The sequence below is a fragment of the Chiloscyllium plagiosum genome, unplaced genomic scaffold, assembly GCF_037043375.1.
Source record: "Chiloscyllium plagiosum isolate Xiang-an unplaced genomic scaffold, Cpla_swu_hap1 HiC_scaffold_21, whole genome shotgun sequence".
In the NCBI taxonomy this organism is placed as follows: Eukaryota; Metazoa; Chordata; class Chondrichthyes; order Orectolobiformes; family Hemiscylliidae; genus Chiloscyllium; species Chiloscyllium plagiosum.
The window spans coordinates 16,161,384-16,181,618 of record NW_028270159.1 but is presented as its reverse complement, the minus strand read 5'-3'; the positions used below and the strand labels follow the sequence as shown (position 1 = coordinate 16,181,618).

The 20,235-nt window shown below is 42.1% G+C and overlaps 1 protein-coding gene across 4 annotated transcripts in view; it reads left to right on the top strand.

The window, feature by feature from the left end:
• The window catches only part of LOC122564918 (SH2 domain-containing protein 3C-like), a 189,707-nt gene that overhangs the window by 109,261 nt on the left and 60,211 nt on the right, over window positions 1–20,235 (top strand). For all 4 annotated transcript variants that reach the window (XM_087998325.1, XM_087998324.1, XM_087998327.1 and 1 more), the window contains one exon: window positions 3,113–3,152. In XM_087998325.1, the coding sequence (XP_087854451.1) occupies window positions 3,113–3,152 (40 nt within the window). The remainder of the gene's footprint in view (window positions 1–3,112; window positions 3,153–20,235) is intronic.

Below are 20,235 nucleotides of genomic sequence, written 5' to 3'. Positions count from 1 at the left end.
TTACTCACAGATGGCAGCTCTGAGGCATGAATGCTATAGAAAATGTAATTCCTTGGAAATTTCAACCTGTCCAAAAAATGTTTTCCACATAATTTTGCCAATGCGTCACTGTCTTTAGGAAGGACAAAAGAAAGTGTCATAGTTTACTGTGAGATTTTCCTGCAGTAAATTTCTTCTCTGATCATAGAGTTCATTCTTGCTGCAATAGGGCAATGTGAGCATCATACTCAGGTCCTTCATCCTTTAGCCTTAATCCTGTCTTTACATGATGACTTGTGCAGGTTCCAGCAGACTATGATCAGAAATTATACTTCCTTACTCCTGGGATTCTGAGGGCAACTTTGTGCCCTCAGATTGTGCACTTTTACAAACCAGAAATTAGCAAACTCTGTACAGACCCAGGGATCAATTCTGGGAGTATTGTTTGTCTATATAGTTCAACTACTCAGAGAGTGTGGAAATACAACCGGGGTCAGAAGGAGCTGTACTTTGTTTTCAGATCAGCTAAAGCTAAATATTTCTTCCTCTGAGTGACTTTTAGCAGTACTGGTATCATTGAAGAGACAGACTTATAAACATACACTCACAACACATACACATACAATTCACACTTACTCTACACATACATAACACATGTAAACACATTCACTCAACACGCACAGAATAGACACAACACACACTTGAGAGAGACACACACTACATGCACAAAAACTTAGTCACAAGTGAACTGTTTATTCTGATTGTTAAATACCTTTGATGTTACCATAATGATGCACACAAAGAACTAGTTGCAAATATTCCTTTTGATGTTCATTAGTTTGAAATTGAAAGAGTTTGCAATGTGGTTCTGACTGTTTCATGCCCCAAATTTCTGGGCCAGCATTACTATCCACATTCACCTGTCAAGCAGGTATATATGTGTCACTGAGCCCATCGTCATAAATACCTCAAGGCTTACAATATATAGAATAACATTGAGAATACAGAACTGAACCAGACCATTGGTTCAACTGGTCTACGCTAGTGTTACCTTCAGCATGAGCCTCCTTCCACTCCTTATTATTTTACCCAATTAACATATCCTTCCATTTCTTGCCTCCTCATGAGCATTTCTAGCTTTCCCATAAATGCATCAACCCTATTCAATTCAACTATTCCTTGTGACACCCAGTCCTGTATTCAAATCAAGTAAAGTTGTTCCTCCCAAATTCCCTGTCAGATTTATTACTATCTATCTTATATTTATGACCTGCAATTTTAGTTTTCGCATCAAGTAGAAATATTATTTCTGTCTATCCTCTCAAATGCCTGTATCATTTTAAAATACTATTAGCATTCTCTTAAATTCCCCACAAAATAGCAATTTTCCTTTAAAGGTCAGAATTCCCTTCACTGAAAGATGAGATGACGAATCAAGCCAGGAAGCTCAGGAGGAAACAGTTCTGTCCAAATATTAGATCCAGATTCCGTTCCCAGATCAATGCGAATCACAGAGTTTGAATAGCTGGAAGTCAGATGGAACCCTGAGGTGAATTATGATTAACAAGGCTCCTCTCCCTGTCGATTTACAAAAGGAAAATAAGAGTTAGGCTCTTCTGCTCCTCTCTCTCTCTCTTGATTCATTGCAAGTTTCATTGCTGATTGTTTCCTAGATTGATGTATATCATCTCATTCCCCTTAGAACCAAGTGTAGAACAATCCTCAGTCCTTGTCAACGTTCACGAATTAAACTGAATGAATGTTTTGAGACAAATAAGCCGGGTGAAAATTGGAGGAATGTTATATAGAATACCATATAGGAAATCGAAAAGAATAAGAGTGAAAAAGAGGACGGTCCAGAAGGAATGGTTGGGTGTTGTCATGTTTTAAAGCCTGTGGATGTAGGATGGAGCGATTGCTAAGTGATGTCAAGAGTTCTCTGGTTGGCGAGGTAGGGCAAAGCATGGATTGTGAGAAGGAGACAATGCTGATCCTTGAATTCAGCACAATGAGGACTTGGGGTGTGTGATGCCCTACTTGGATTTTAGTGAGAACAAGACGGGAAAACAGAAGTGTGAAGTTAAGTCTTTGTATTTTGTATAATTTTAGGGAGTGTTGTGGCAACTGGTCAAATTCAGGATTATGCTAAGAAACGTTGGATTCTCTTGAGTGGGTAGGAAAGGAGAAATGCTGATGGTATTTATCCTTTCGTTTTCACCCCTCCAACAATTGTCTCTCACTTGTGGATTCCCCAAGTACAGGGGTGGGTGAATGATCTATTCACAAGCTTCAGCCTCCTGCATAGATGCTTATATCAGGAAACCAGGTAAGTGCATGAGAGAAAAGGGAACAGAAAGACAGGCTGGGATACCAAAGATGCAATAGACAAAGCCTTATGTGGAGTATAAACATTAACACAGCCTAGGTAAGCTTAGTAGCCTGCTGGAATAATGCAATTCCACCTCATTAGTTGAAATGATGCAGCTGTTGCGTGAATTTATTATAAGCAAGATCGCATGAGAATGGAACTATCGTGTTATATCAGAACCAACTGTGGTTTTTGTTAAGCACAGTGAATTCTGATATAATGTGATAGTTCAGCCCTCGTGCGATCTTGCGTTATAAGAAAATAGCACAATAGCTGCGCCATTTAAACTAATAGCCAATACAGATAAGAAAAGTTCACGTTCTAAAAATAACGCTCTAAATTCTTCAATTGCATTAAAGCCAATTCGTGTTGGAGAAGCATGCATTATAGTAGAATCGATTGTACAGGAATTTGGTCAGTATTCTCTGTAAATTTGATTTCAAAACACAGGTAAATTGGAGACTTTGTGCATTTTGATTCAATCACTAAGTTTTGAGTCATCCCCTGGGAGTAGTGGGGCTGAAGAATCAATGTATTTTCCCAAGAGGGTTGTAACAGCCTCCTGAACATATGGTGCAGAGGCTTGGAGAGACTCCTTATGTATTCTGTCTACTTCCCTTCTTGAGTTTGGCAACGTCTCCACCCTCTGGGCACAGTACATGGTTCTCCAGTTCACTGAGTCATCTTCCTAATGCCAATGGCATTGTAACCAACTGTCTAATCGCCATGTGCCTCAATAATTTTCCTTTTTCTTTCTCTCTACAGTAACTTACAGAACATGGATTCCAAGTCGGAATATGTCAAGGTGAGAATAACTTGTGGTTTCTTGAAGGAGTGCCATGCTTAGTGGAGCTGACAGCCTATTTATGTACTGACTTCTCACAGAACCGATTTACTGCAAAAATTTCAGAACAATCTCCCTGGGCTTACTGAGTAAAAATTTCCCCTCTGAGGAGCAGCCCATTCTGGGACTGCTTTAACCAATTAGTTGTTCCAACCAGAAGATTAGATGCCACTTCAGTGTGGCAACTTCCCCTGGTGGGGCTGAGCAATCAAGTCTGAAAGCATTAGGTTCCCTTACAGCACTGTTTGCTGAGATTGATTTGTGCTGTGTTACCGTCTCTCTAGAATTGGTATCAGTGGATGAAAGTTAGCTAAGGCTTCTGCTGCCAATCATCCTACGACTTTAAAAAAGCACCTACAAACAGCTCCCTTGAATATGGCGTGTATTGCATTTGCCTCCATAATCTTAGATGGCTAGAGTGTAGTGCAGAATAATGCCAATAGCACAGCACAGCTTGAATGCACTGCATCAACGGGAAGAGAGGTTGCATGTAGTGATCCTGATGACTGAATGGATGTTATTATTTAGTGTTATTGAACACTGAATATATACAGTTTTTTTATTGTATGGTTTGTAATATCCATAGTCTCCTAAAGCTGTTTTTCCCAGGTAGTGTATTATCTAAGGAATTGTACTAACAGTAAGATAAATGTATATTCACACTGTATATCTGTAATTAGCTTTAATCCCTAGGCAATTCTTGTATGGTTAACTTACTATAGTTAATAGAGTCATAGAGTCATAAAGATGATCAGCATGGAAATGGTAGGAGAAAGTGAGGACTGCAGATGCTGGAGATCAGAGTCAAAAAGCTGGAAGAGCATAGCTGGTCAGGCAGCATCCAAGGAGCAGGAGAGTTGACATTTTGAGCATAAGCTCTTCATCAGGAATGTCCCTCACGCATAGTTTATGGTCAGAGGAGTATCGCATTTAGTGCAGGGCTTATCGCTTATGGATTTGTGACCTGCCATCCAACACAGAAGGAAAGAATGAGGAAGAGTTAATAGGAGATGAGGAACACCGGAGTGCATTTCAGCCAGTAAAATGCTAAACTCCTGCTAAGAACTCAGTATCAATGTTTAGTCACTGATACTGAGGCCTCAAACAACAATATAATTTTAATATCACCAGAGTGTGTAAGATATTGAACAAATTAAATAAATGGGTGAGATGTCAATTCTGCAGCTTATCTCAACATAGAATCTTCAAATGTTATATCACAGGAGGAGGCCATTCACTCCATCAAGCCTGTGCCAGCTCTTTAGTCCAGCCATTCAATTTAAGCCCACTTTCAGGATCCTTCTCCATGGCTCACATTTTCCCTTCAAGTATTTATTCAATTTCCTCCTAAATGTCGGTGTTGAATCTGCTGTCCCCATTCTTATCGAACTTCCAGGTCACAACTAACAAGATGTTTTCTTGTGTCAGCTGTGATTCTTTTTGCCAATACCTTAAATCTATGTCTTCTCTGGAAGTTTATTCCTCTTTATGTACTCTATCAAAACCATTCACAGTTTGGAATATGTTCGATGAAATCTTCTCCCAGTCTTTACAGTACCAAGGAGAACAACCCCAGCCAATCCAATGTAATTGAAGTCTTCCCACTTCCATTATTATAAATCTCTCCTGTATCCTTTCTGAGGCTGGAATTAAACACAAAGCTCCAGTTGAGGAAAACCAGAATTTTTATGAAGGTTTAGCATCTCATGATGTGACATAATTTTTTGAAGAATCTTTTTAACTTAAATATCGACTTTTGAGTAGAACATGAGATATTCATTGACATGCTCAAGCAACTCTATTTCCAGTTTGCTTATAATTTTGTTTTAGCAGACATACTGAGTTGTAGATACAGGCGGGCTCGCTAAATCCTTTAATATTGCAACAATTTGTTTTTGCATTGAGAGATCTAGGGAAAAGCTCAAGGCCCCATTGTCAGGACATCACCAGTTTGCAAACAGTAGGACAGAAGGGCATACAGATCAAGGAGGAGTAATTAGTCAGTTCCAACATTGGACTAAAAGCCTTTGGCCACAGGAGGATGGATGGATGGAGGTGAGGAATTTCAAAGTTTTCTATAAGGCTCAGTGAGTTTTAAGTTTAATAACAATGAGTTTGCAAGAAAAGAAAAGAACATTCTTGATGTTATGCTTGCAGCTGAGGAGAAACAAGCAAAGAAGTTTAGAGAATTCATGATGACTATAGTATAAATAGATCAGAGACAAGTAGGTTTGTGATGAAGGGAGAGGATTAATGGAACTAAGAATAAAATTGCTGGAAAAACTAAGCAGGTCTGGCAGCATCTGTGGAGAGAAATCAGAGTTAATGTTTTGGGTTGAGTGATCCTTCCTCAGAACTGATGGTAGCTAGGAAAATGTCAGTTTATCTGCAGAAGATAGGGTGGGGGGAGTAAATCTTAAGTGGGGATAGAGCCCAGAGAGAGAGAAGAGCTGTTAGACAGACAAAGGAGTGGATAACGATCTAGCTAGGATGGTGAATAGCTATTAATGGGGACTGTTAGTGGCTAACAATGGGTGATGTGTAATAGCAGGCTTTGTGATAACAAGGCAAAAGTTAGGACTGCAGATGCTGAAGGTTAGAGTTGAGATTGTGGTGCTGGAAAAGCACAGCAGGTCAGGCAGCATCCAAGGAGCAGGAGAGTCAACATTTTGGGCAAAAGCCCTTCATCAGGAGTTCTGATGACAAGACCTGGTTTTTGGGGTTAGGATGAGCACATGGGAGAGCTCAAGCCCTAAAGATTTTGAACTCGATATTGAGTCTGGAAGGCTGCAGGGTCCCCATGTGAGATGCTGTTCTTTCAGCTTGCACTGAGCTTCGCTAGAGCACTGCAGTAAAACACGACACCCCATCTCCTGCACTTCAGCCCTCACCCCTCTCTTCCTTTCCGCAACAACGATAGGGTCCCCTTTGCCCTTAGCTACCATCCCACCAGCACTCACTTCAGAAAATCATCAGCTGCCATTTCCAGTGAGATGCCACCACCAGATACATATCTCCCTCCCCTCCGGGACTTCCTGGTCCACTCTTCTTTCACTACGAACATCCACTCACAGTACCTTCCATTGCATCTGCAGAAGGTGTAACACATAGGTAAAAACAAGGACTGCAGATGCTGGAAACCAGAGTCTAGATCAGAGTGATGCTGGAAAAGCACAGCAGGTCAGGCAGCATCCGAGGAGCAGGAAAATCGACGTTTCGGGCAAAAGCCCTTCATCAGGACCGAAGGTGTAACACATTAGAGATTAGAGATTAGATTACAGTGTGGAAACAGGTCTTTCGGCCCAACAAGTCCACACCGACCCGCTGAAGCGAAACCCACCCATACCCCTACATTTACCCCTTACCTAACACTACAGGCAATTTAGTATGGCCAATTCACCTGACCCTGCACATCTTCGGATGGTGGGAGGAAACCGAAGCACCCGGAGGAAACCCACGCAGACACGGGGAGAACGTGCAAACTCCACACAGTCAGTCGCCTGAGGCGGGGATTGAACCCGGGTCTCTGGCGCTGTGAGGCAGCAGTGCTAACCACTGTGCCACCGTGCCGCCCTCAACATGTCTGTTTAGTTCCTCCTTCCTCAGTATCCAAGGGCCTAAACACACCTTCCAGGTGAAGCAGTGCACAAAAGACCCTGAGTTTCCAGTTGCCTGCCATCCTATTCCCTAGCCAACATCTCTTTCTCAGGCTTGCTGCACTGTTCCAGCAAAGCTGGAAGAACAGCACCTCCTTTTCTGCTTGGTGACCCTGCAGCCTTCTGAACTTAATATCAAGTTCAATAACTTTAGGGCTTGAGCTCTCCCATGTCCTTACCTTAATCCCCACAACCAGGCCTTGTTATCACATAGCCTGCTATTTCATACCACCCTTTGTTAGTCACTAACAGTTCCCATTAGCAGTTATTCACCCTCGTAGCCAGATTGTTATTTACTCCATTGTCTGTCCAACAGCTCCTCTTTCTCTTTGGGCTCTATTCCCACCTATCGTTTACTTCTTACCCCCTCCCCACACCCTATCTTCTGTTTAAAAACTGACATTTTCCTAGCTACCATCAGTTCTAAGGAAGGGTCACTCGACCTGAAACGTTAACTATGAGTTCTCTCCATGGATGCTGCCAGACCTGCTGAGCTTTTCCAGCAATTTCTATTGTTGTTTCTGATTTACAGCATTTGCAGTTCTTTCGGACTAACAGAACTCACTGATTTGGGAGTTGAATGGAGATAATGGAGGTGGCACAGTGGCACAGTGGTTAGCACTGCTGCCTCACAGCGCCAGAGACCCAGGTTCAATTCCCGCCTCAGGCGACTGACTGTTGGAGTTTGCACATTCTCCCCGTGTCTGCGTGGGTTTCCTCCGGGTGCTCCGGTTTCCTCCCACAGTCCAAAGATGTGCAGGTCAGGTGAATTGCCCGTAGTGTTAGGTAAGGGGTAGATGTGTAGGGGTATGGGTGGGTTGTGCTTCGGCGGGGCGGTGTGGACTTGTTGGGCCGATGGGCCTGTTTCCACACTGTAAGTAATCTAATCTAATCTAAAAAAATAAGCATCTGAAGAGACTCCTGAATCATCAGAGCAAAAGCACCAGGCTGATACCTTGTCTGTATCATTGCAAACTCCGAACAAGAGAGACCCCTGAGCTTAATATTTTGAAACTATTGGGGCTAGTTTGCTTTTTTGTGCTTAACTCCAAGAATGAAGCCATTTGGGTATTTTCCTTCCTTTGCCATCCTTTCCATTGCAATATAAAAGGAAAGAAAAAATAGACCTTTGTAAGAGTTTCCCAGCAAGAGAAACATGAAGGATTTGAATGTATTGGGCACACAGTGGTAATTGTTCACACTCTGTTGCTTTCTGGCTGTCAACACTAAGAGAATGTAGTGATCTGAAAGACATTTGCTTGAAATGCCGGTATTGCAGTTAGTCCACACTAAATCCCAGTCAAGCAAGTTTACACTTATTTTCTAAACACAAACAAATCTAACAGAAAGAATAAAGTATCTCTGCCCCAGGGTTTGTTGAACAATTTATTTGTGACAAGGAATTTAAATTGGTACTTTCCAAATGATATGGAGCTATTTCAAGGCTGCACCATGGTGGACTAAAATAGAGGGCTCCAATACTGCAGACATCACCCCAATTTTTATGAGAATTGTGGCTATAAGCAGCACAGTTTGAACTAGTAAGTAAAGAAAATAAAAAGCAGCTGGAATATCAGTTTCTCATCACTAATAGTGACCTGTTGGTAGACATTGGCAGGTGAGTTTTGATACTGCTGTGATGGCCCAGTCAAATGATCAGTCAGCAGTTGCTGTGTATAACTTAACCCCCTGTATCTCTACAGCACCATTAAAGTAGCGAAACAACGCAAGGTTCTTCACAGGAACATTATTGGAAGAAAATGTTGGTATTGAGCAACAGAATGAAGAGAAATGGTCAAAAGGAAATGTTAGGGTTGCTGAAGTGTCTTAACTGTGGAGAGAGAAATGGGAGACAGAAAACCTTATGGAGGGACACTATAGCTTAGGGCTTAAACAGTTGAAGAGATGGCTATCACAGGTGGGGAAGGGTGGAGTGAATGAAGTGGATGATGCACAGATCTTGCAAATCAAACATAATTTGCTTGCTTTAATACGGGAGAGCAGTCTGTTCCTGTAGAATCCTATCCCTGCAAGAGTTAGCACCTTCAGGAATAGAGAGAGGGACAAATAACGATTATAAACGAAAATCCCAGAAACAATAAGTGGGGTCTTGCTTGCGGTCTCGATGCTGGACCTGCTGTGTGAAATCAAGGTGGAGAGGCAATCAATGGTCTGTGTAAATGTTTGTTCTGGGTTCCTCTTGCTTGGATGAAACTGGGTCTATTTCATGCTTTCTTACCCCTGACCCAATAAACTTTATGAGCTGTATAGTATGGGACTAATGAAGTGTGCAGCATTTGACAGGACCATTGTCCCTCTCCCATCTCCTATTGCAGCTTACAGTTTGCTGTTGAATTTTGCACCTTACAAGTGAACTTCTGGCTTTGAACAGTAAACAAGCTGGTAATAACCAGGACTGAGTTGATGGGTGCAGTGTTAAAGGAGGGGGGGGGGGGGAGGGGGGTGATCATTGGCAATGTGGTTGATTCATCAGAGAATGCAAAGGCTCAGATTTTGGACATTTGCATTCACAAATTGTAAATATGGCAAAAAGTATTGATTATGTTCAATTCATGCATTCAGAGAAGATTTACACTGGGTGCTATTTAGAAAAAAAATTATAAAATTTCCCTCTGCACAGAAATGTTCCTGATGCCTGCAAAGCAAGAGAAGTAGATTTAAAAGGCTGAGAGACTGTTGTGTTGGAACAGCGGCTGCAAAGCTGTGAGGATTAGCAACTTCTATGTCCAATATATTCAGCAGCGTTATGGAGGAGGTGTTCAGTATTCCTTACTTGAGCTGCTAACAGTTGAGGCAGTTTCCATTTACATTCTTGAGTTTGGCTAGTCAGACAGTTGTGTTGTAAAAATCCTCTTTATTAACTGCATGGAGAGATAAAGCAAATGCAAAGAATTGACATCTCGGGAAGTGAGAAGAAAGTACCCTTGGGGACTTTGGTGAAATCATGAAAATTTTTAGCAAACTGATGTTATCTGCACAATTTGGATTTTAAAAATTCTTGCAGCAGCATATATCCAACAATATCAATTTTTATTAACATTATCTCAAATTAATTTTGGCTATACCATTCCAAAACACACCAAAGTTGCAACATAGCAACCTATTACTGCAAAGTGTTATGGGAAAACCTTTTTGCAATATCATTAATAAAGACAGAGTTAGAACTAAACAGAAATAGCTCCTGTAAAAATTAGAGATACTTTAATGAATTGTGCTGCAAATGTTCTCTAGATTTTAAAATGAACACTGTATACTCATTGGTTTCTTGCAGTTTCCTCTTGTTTATTCGCTGGGGGGATAGACTACGAGTGCAGTCTTTTGTGTAGAGCATTTCCCAACCTTTCATTTCAGTAACTAATTCATTTTACTAATTAATAAAAAGTGCTCACGACAGGACAATTTCCCATATCTGATAGCTTCCAGGGTGTGCCTACTCTCTATCTACAAAACATTAAGTTGCTAATTAGCACTTATATTTTGAGTGCTCTGATGGAGTTGATGGTTCTATATTAAAAAGAACTGATAATTATATAGTCCATGCATGTTTTTAAGATATTTCAAAGTGCTTTCATGAAGTGGAGTCTTTATTGTCATGTGCATGCTCCCTGATTCAGAGGATTCAGATCCTTTTGCATTTTGAGTGGGATGCCCCTTTGGCATCTTGAATTTAAATCTTTTTGGGAATTGGGTTGTAACAGCAGCAGCTCACAGCCTGACCTTTTAATACTTTAATCTGTAAAATCAAGATGGATAGTGAAAAATATTTACACTTTCAGATCCTCCCTCTCTGCCCACTGATTCATGGTGGAAATCCTGCCTCTGATGATTAATAAATTAAACCATCATTTAATGATACTGGACTTGCTTGGAAGGTGATGTCATTGTTTCCTGTTTGGAGATTTCACGATAGTCCTGGTGCATCTTTTTGGCCTGCTGGGAGTTCATAATGGTACATCCGACTGAGGCAGGGCTGAAGGGAAATGACCGTGGTCGTCAAGAACATTGTGTGCAGGGGAGGAAACAGAAGACATTTGACAGGAAGCCTGCATAGCGACACTTGCTGTATCTTGACAACCCCAGTGCCTTTCAAGCTTGTTATATTGGCCTGATTGAATTGTCAGCTTTTTTCTAATCCCATCTTCATCATAATTAAGGCCAGCAAATTCTCACGTTCTGCAGCCTTGCTGTTTTGCTGGTGTGTTTCTCCCACTCCCTTTTATCTAGCGAGCTGAAAGTGCAGGTTGATATCAATTGTATCAACTAAAGGGAATGATAGCTCTTGAAAAGAGGAGGCTTTTAAATCAGAGAGTTATGCCAGACACTGTACCTTTTGCCCTTGGTGGCACTGAACTTCACCTTCTACCACAGGAGGTCACAACAAACTGTGCCTATCCACAGGTACCCATACATTCAACATCTGCGACATTGATGGCTAGTTGGTCATAGAGTCATAGAGATATACAGCACGGAATCAAACCCTTTGGTCCAAACCCTTTGGTCCAACTCATCCATGCTGACCAGATATCCCACTCCAATCTAGTCCCACCTGCCAGCACCCACCCCAAATCCCTCCAAACCCTTCCTATTCATATACCTATCCAGATGTCTTTTAAATGTTGCAATTGTACTAGCCTCCACCACTTCCTCTGGCAGCTCATTCCATACACGTACCACTCTCTGAGTGAAATAGTTGCCCCTTAATGGCACGGTGGCTCAGTGGTTAGCATTGCTGCCTCACAGCACCAGGGTCCCAGATTCGATTCCAGCCTCGGGCGACTGTCTGTGCGGAGTTTGCACATTCTCCCTGTGTCTGCATGGGTTTCCTCCGGGTGCTCCAGTTTCCTCCCACAGTCCAAAGATGTGCAGGGCAGGTGAATTGGCTATGCTAAATTGCCCATAGTGTTAGGTACATTAGTCAGCGGGGAAGTGGGTCTGTGTGGGTTACTCTTTGGAGGGTCAGTGTGGATTGGTTGGGCCGAAGGGTCTGTTTCCACACTGTAGGGAATCTAATCTTAGGTCTGTTTTATGTCTTTCCCCTCTCACCCTAAACCTATTCCCTCTAGTTCTGGACTCCCCCACCCCAGGGAAAAGACTTTGTCTATTTATCCTCTTCATGCCCCTCATGATTTTATAAACCTCTATAAAGCCTCCGACGCTGCAGGGAAAACAGCTCTAGTCTGTTCAACCTCTCCCTATAGCTCAAATCTTCCAACCCTGGCAACATCCCTGTAAATCTTTTCTGAACCCTTTCAAGTTTCACAACATCTTTCCGATACAAAGGAGACCAGAATTATATGCAATATTCCAACAGTGGCCTAACCAATGTGCTGTACAGCCGCAACATGACCTCCCAACCCTGACCAATACTCTGACCAATAAAGGAAAGCATACCATGCGCCTTCTTCACTATCCTATCTACCTGCGTCTCTACTTTCAAGGAGCTATGAACCTGCATTCCAAGGATTCTTTGTTCAAAAACACTCCCTAGGACCTTACCATTATGTGTACAAGTCCTGCTAATATTTGCTTTCCCAAAATGCAGCATCTCCACTTCTCAGCCCATTGGGCCATCTGATTAAGATCCCATTGTAATCTGAGATGACCTTCGCTGTCCATTATACCTCCAATTTTGGTGTCATCAGCAAACTTACTAACTATACCTCTTATGCTCACATTCAAATCATTTAATAAATGATGAAAAGTAGTGAACACAGCACTAATCCTTGTGGCACTCCACTGATCACAGACCTCCAGTCTGAAAAACAACCCTCCATCACCACCCTCTGTCTCCTACCTTTCAGCCAGTTCTGTATCCAAATGGTGAGTTCTCCCTCTTTTCCATGAGATCTAATCTTGCTAACCAGTCTCCTATGGGGAACCTTGTCGAATGCCTTACTGAAGTCCATATAGATCACGTCCACCACTCTGCCCTCCTCAATCCTTTTTGTCACTTCTTCAAAAAACTCAAACAAGTTTGTGAGACATGATTTCCCACGCACTACACCATGTTGACTATCCCTAATCAGTCCTTGCCTTTCCAAATACATGTACATCCTGTCCTTCAGGATTCCCTCCAACAACTTGCCCACCACTGACGTCAGGCTCACTGGCCTATAGTTCCCTGGCTTGTCATTACCACCCTTCTTAAATAGTGGCATCACGTTTGCCAACCTCCAGTCTTCCGACACCTCACCTGTGACTATTGATGATACAAATATCTCAGTAAGAGGCCCAGCAATCACTCCCTAGCTTCCTACAGAGTTCTTGGGTACACCTGATCAGGTCCTGGGGATTTATTCACTTTTATGCGTTTCAAGATATCCAGCACTTCCTCCTCTGTAATATGGACATTTTTCAATATGTCACCATCTATTTCCCTACATTCTATATATTCCATGTCCTTTTCCACAGTAAATAATGATACAAAATACTCATCTAGTATCTCCCCCATTTCCGGTGGCTCCACACAAAGGCCGCCTTGCTGATCTTTGAGGGGCCCTATTCTCTCCCTAATTACCCTTTTGTCCTTAATGTATTTGTAAAAGTCCTTTGGATTCTCCTTAACTCTATTTTCAAAAACTATCTCATGTCCCCTTTTTGTCCTCCTGATTTCTCTCTCAAGTATACTCCTACTGCCCTTATACTCTTCTAAGGATTCACACGATCTATCCTGTTCTTTTTCTTAACCAAACCCTCAATTTCTTTAGTCATCCAGCATTCGCTGTATCTACCAGCCTTTCCCTTCACCCTAACAAGAATATACTTTCTCTGGACTCTTGTTATCTCATTTCTGTAGGCTTCCCATTTTCCAGTTGTCCCTTTACCTGTGAACATCTGCTCCCAATCAGCTTTTGAAAGTTCTTGCCTAATATCATCAGAATTGGCCTTTCTCCAATTTACAACTTCAACTTTTAGACCTGGTCTATCCTTTTCCATTACTATTTTAAAACTAATAGAATTATGGTTGCTGGCCCCAAACTGCTCCCCCACTGACACTCAGTCACCTGTCCTGCCTTATTTCCCAAGAGGTTAGGCCAATGACGAGTTTCCTCTTTCGAAAGGGAAACAGGCTGGCAGACATGCTGACACCATTAACACAGACCGATGCTTGATCAACCGTAATATTGATGGCTTCTTTGGATATGTTTTAATCGCAGTCTGTCTTGTTTTCATTGGCACTGCAAACTAAAGGAGGCATGCCAGGGATAAGGCAGAACCAAAACTGTATGAGCACATCTGCCAAGATGTAGGACAAAGTAATTCACTTGACTGAACATAAGAATATTAGAAATAGGAGCAAAGGAGTAGGCCATCTGGCTCCTTGAGCCTGCTCCACCATTCAATAAGATCATAGCTAATCTTGTTTGTGTACCCAGCTCCACTTACCTGTCCACTCAACATAGCCCTTAATCCTTCACTGTTCAAGACTGGCACCTCATTTACCATTTAATCATTGCCTTCCTCTACCACTGACAGACAATGGCTGCTGTGGATACCATCCCCAAAAAGCACCACTGTGACTTTGACATTCTCAAATTCATAATCTCTACCCTCTTGAAGGACAAGGGCAGCAGGCATGGGGACATCACATACAGGTTCCCCGTCAAGTTGCATGCCACTTCGATTTGGAAATATAAGAATATTAGAAATAAGCTCAGAAGGAGCCCATATAGCCATTGTGCCCGCTCCATTATTCACTGCCCTCATGGCTTATCTTTTGCTTCAATTCTTCCCTCTCACCCACTCCTCACACCCGTGATTCAATGACAGCTAAAAATTCTGTCTCTCAGCCTTGAATACACATGGCATTAGAGTACCTGCAACTCTCTGGCATAGTAAATTTCAAAGACATATCACCAATAGCTTCTTCGTTTTTCAGGAATAGTCTGGGTTTCAGCTTTGTTCAGTTTGAGTTCTAATATTGAAAGTGACTTTACATCTAATTTGGTCAGTGTAATATCTACCACCTATCATGATACATAACAATTTCCAAACCAAACTTTCTTAAAAAAAATGAAGCAAATAGGTTTAAGGAGAACGAAAGGGATTGCATAAGTACATTTCATGACAAAAGGGTAAATAGGACCCCTCCAAGATTAGCAAGGCTGCCCATGTGTGGAACCACAAAAGATGGGGAAATACTAAACGGGTAGTTGGCTTCAATGTTTACTGTGGAGAAACAGATGGAAGATGCAGAACGTGGGGAAATAGATGGTGACATCTTGAAAAATGTCCATATTACAGAGGAGGAAGTGCTGAATATCTTAAAATGCATAAAGGTGGATAAATCTCCAGGACCTGATCGGATATGTCCTAGAACTCTGTGGGAAGTTAGGGAGGTGATTGCTAGGCCCCTTGCTGAGATGTTTGTATCATCGATAGTCACAGTTGAGGTATCAGAAGACTGGAGGTTGGCGGATGCGGTGCCACTATTTAAGAAGAGTGGAAAAGGAAAAGCCAGGGTACTGTAGACTGGTAAGCCTGACATTGGTGATGGGCACATTGTTTCTGAGGGAGTTACATCCATTTGGATAGGCAAAGACTAATTAGGGATAGTCAACATTGCTGTGTATTTGGGAAATCATGTCTCACAAATATGATTGAGTCTTTTGAAAAAGTAACGAAGAGGATTGATGTGGGCCGAGCAGTGGACATGATTTATATGGACTTCAATAAGGCATTCAACAAAGTTCCTCTTGATAGACTGGTTAGCAAGGTTGGATCACTTAGAATACAAGGAGAACTAGCTATTTGGATACAGAGCTGGCTGGAAGATAGAAGATAGAGGGTGGTCATGGAGGGTTGCTTTTCAGATTGGAGGCCTGTGTCTGCTGGTATGCCCCATGGATCTTTGCTAGATTCTCTGCTTTTCATCATTTACGTGAATGATTTGGTTGTGAACATAGGAGGTATAGTTAGTAAGTTTGCAGCTAATGCCAAAGTAGGTGGTGCTTTCCTTTATTGATCAGTGCATTTGAGTATAGGAGTTGAGAGGTAATATTGCAGCTGTAGAGGATGTTGGTTAGGCCACTTTGGGAATATTGTGTGCAAAATAGAGGTCAGCAAAGAAGGTTACTTCAGAGTACAACAGGATCTTGATCATATGGGCCAATGGGCTGAGAAGTGGCAGATGGAGTTTAATTTAGATAAATGTGAGGTGCTGCATTTTGGAAAGACAAATTGGGGCAGGACTTATATACTTAATGGCAAGGTCCAGGAGAGTGTTGCTAAACAAAGAGACCTTGGAGTGCAGGTTCATAGTTCCTTGAAAATAGAGTTCTAGGTGGATAGGATACTGAGGAAGGCTTTTGGTATGCTTTCCTTTACTGATCAGTGCATTTGAGTATAGGAGTTGAGAGGTCATATTGCAGCTGTAGAGGATGTTGGTTAGGCTACTTTGGGGATATTGTGTGCAATTCTGGTCTTCCTGCTGAAGGAAGGATGTTGTGAAACTTGAAAGGGTTCAGAAAAGATTTACAAGGATGCTGCTAGGGTTGGAGGGTTTGAGCTATAGGGAGAGGCTGAATAACTTGGACTGTGTTCCCTGGAGCGTCTGAGGCTGAGGGATGACCTTTTAGAGGTTTATAAAATCATGAGGGGCATGGAGGGTAAATGGACAAGGTCTTTTCCATGGGGTGGGGGAGTCCAGAACTAGAGAACATAGGTGTAGGGTGAGAGGGGAAACATTTGAAAGGGCCTAACGGGCAACTTTTTCATGCAGAAGGTGATGCATGTATGGAATGAGCTGCCAGAAGAAGTAGTGGAGGCTGGTACAATTGCAACATTTGAAAGGCATCTGGATGGGTATAGGATTAGGATGGGTTTAGAGGGATATGGGCCGGGTGCTGGCAAATGGGACTGGATTGGTTTAGGATATCTGGTTGGCATGGGCGAGTTGGACCAAAGGGTCTGTTTCTGTGCTGTACATCTCTATGACTCTATGACTCTATTTCTGAGTCAAAATCCTAGAGCTCCATTCATGACAGCACAGTGGGCAGTCTTGATTCGAGTACCTCATCACCACTTGCTCTTAAGAGGACACAGTGAGCAGAATCCTGGTCCTGCCAGTAATGGCCTTATTTCAGTAATCAGTTTTGTAAATAAAACTTATCATTCCTGCAGACACTAACCCCCCCCAACTACCCCACCGCTTACGTTGCAATTGTTGTGGGGAACCATCTTCTTAGAATCTGAGTCAGCAGAGCGTCAGTGCAGCGTTGTACCACCTGCAGCTGACACATGCAATGTCATATAAAGGTCTGCTATATCTGAGCCTTTGTTGAGACCCTTAATAGGCACTAGACACATCAAACTATGTACCGTCCTCATAGTGTTTCCAACTCAGCCACTACCTAAGTAGGATCTCTCCACTTGCTACTCAATGATTTTGGCCCTTAGTCAGATTCATGTGCATGTTCCCTGATTCAGAGGACTCAGATCCTTTTGCATTTTGAGTGGGTTGCCCTTTTGGCACCTTGAATTTAAATCTTTTTGGGAATTGGGCTGTAACAGCAGCAGCTCACAGCCTGACCTTTTAATACTTTAATCTGTAAAATCAAGATGGATAGTGAAAATATTTACACTTTTAGTAAATTAAACCATCATTTAATGATACTGGACTTGTTTGGGCGGTGATGTCATTGTTTCCATGAGATGTCTACAACCCTGGTTACCTACCGTAAGACACCAAACCCCTCTCACTTGGGTCATGACAGTCCTGATGGCACAGATATTGCCTTGCTTGATCCCTATAGACAGTCTAACACAGTGACAATGGATCCCATTTCACCCACAATCTTCAGTTCTTGGTTCCTTCCAACTGTGTGAGGGTCTGAGCAATGTGGGTTGTGGTAAGATTTGTGGCAGAATCATTTAGGAATTCCAGCGAGTGCTATCTCAACATTGGGAGAAATATACTGCATCGTTTGTGATGCCAGACATCGAGGTGAAATTCTCATTAGCCAGCAGCGAGTTGCCTTTTCTTCTTGTTAATGACCTTATTAATGGCATATTTAGCTCATTAATGTGCAACTTCCTTTCTTACCAAATACATTGAACAGCCTAGCTGCTGAGAATTCTGAGCATGAAAGTCAGAGCAGGGCTCCCTGGTAATTTCAGTTGTCTGCTTTTTCCAAATGACTGGAATTCCCTCCCTAGCAATACCGCAACTGTACCTGCACCACATGAACTGGAGTGGTTTGGGAAGGTGACTGACCACCACCTACTCAATAGTAATTAGGGACAGGCAAAAATGCTGGCTAGTGATGCTCACGATCCATGAAGGAGATAAATTAGCATTAGAGCTTTCTGCTTCATTTTCTCAGCCATGATATGTAAAACTATACTTGATCGTGGGATTAGGTTTGAAGCACTCAGAGCTGTGGAGAGTTGCCAATCTCCCATTATGGTGATCTTAAGATATAAGAGCTAAAACGATCTGTAGTAAGATAGGTAGAAAGATGAAAGATCATAACCATTTTTGTCACTTTTAGACTTCATTTGCCTGCTGTTTTAGGCTCCCACCACTAGTGGTCCCTCTAGACCAGTGCAAAGCTGCTCTTGAAATAATGGTCAATGGTTTTAAAAACTGTTTCCATCTGGATCTGTACAAAATCTGTATGTCGCCATTGAAACCGATTGAAATTTAGTCAATTAATTTACTGTTTAGCTTTGTCCAATTGCTCAATTGGTAAATAAAATAACTCCACAGAGACTGGTATCCCATCACCAAGTCACCCATGATTTACATGTGTAAAGTCATTGAGACTGCATTCCTCAGAGCCAGCTCTTAGAGTGACCAGAACCTCTGACACTCCCACTTCTATCTGTCAGCCAGGGGTCCCTGAGTGGACCAGATTAACAGCCTGAATCAGAGAACTCATATTCTATGAGGTCAATCTGTCTGACCTCATTAAAACCCTCCGCTTTTTCAGCCACATACAAATGGACCCCACCACCAGAGGCTGGTATCCCATCACATATTTCCCATCATATATTTCCCTCCCCACCCCTTTCCACTTTCTGTAAAGACCATTCCCTCTGTGATTCCCTTGTTAGGTCCACTCCCCCCACAGTCCCTCCTGGCACCTTCCCCTGCCACCGCAGGAATTGCAAAACCTGCGCCCACACCTCCCCCCTCACCTCATTGAGCAGAGTCCCTGTAATACCATTACACCCCAAGCTGCTATGCTAGGTGCCAGGACTCCCTTCAATTCAAAAGCACTTGAATCTTGCCTATTAATAGGTCATGACTCTAAAAACTCCTTCAGCCATAAACTTGAACATCTACAAGCCCTGCAAACAGCATCACAATTCCTTGCCAGAGCATGTAGTAATGAAAAAAAAATCCCTTACGAAGCAATAGTGTTAACATCTCTCAGGTCGAGTGGGTCGATATTGAGAAGCAAGTTACTCTGGCTGGTTAATTAATATTGCAAACACAATCAGAATGCAGCAGGAAAGCAGATTATCTCTGTAAATGAGTCTCATACAGCACAAATGTGCTGACTCCATCTTTATAGTTCTGTCCAAGGTAACATACTTGTTGGTGCACTGGGTTAGACATGGGCTCATCACTTCTGGACTTCTGGGCCAGTTCTGGGCCCAACTGAAAGAACACAAGACTTTCCTAATTGCTGGCTGCAATGTGCTTGGGTTGATCTCAACCCAATGTTGGCTGTGGCCACACATTACAAAGCTGGCATTAATTGGCAGTCTGGCTCATTCAATTGGGATTTCATTGTGGGAAACTGAAAGAACCACAATAATGTTCCATGAGGTTCTGGCCTGGTGTTGGTCACACTGTTGAAACAGCTTTAATCTGAATTTAAGCTGGGGAATTCTTGATCCAATTCTTCATAAAACAGTATAAAATGTGTGTGGATTATTTATTTATTTATTTTGTCAGACAGCCATCCTTCAGCTTCCACAGATGGTTAATCTGAAGCGTTTTAATATGTCTGAATTCATCAAACTGATCCATGTCATGCACTTCACCTCCATCACAGTTATATTTCCCTAAAAAATAAATTCATCCTTTGAAGCTGTTTTCCCCACCAAAGTTAAGACATGAATAAATGTGCAAACGGGTGTTTAATTAGCAAATGGATTTTAGTACAGATATTTGTATCTTGATGGAAAGATTAAAGGAGCTAGATACCCCTTAAGTAATAAGTTTGAATGGGGGAAGGGTGTAAAGGGATCTAGGGGTGCATATTCATAATCAGTAAAAGAAACAATGCTTATTAATAAGGCCATTAAAAACAGATAATTGAACACGGGTTCATTTCTAAGGGAATAGAATTGAAAAGAAGAGAAAGGATGTTAAATGCATATCAACCCTTGCTTAGACTATACTTGGAGTTTTG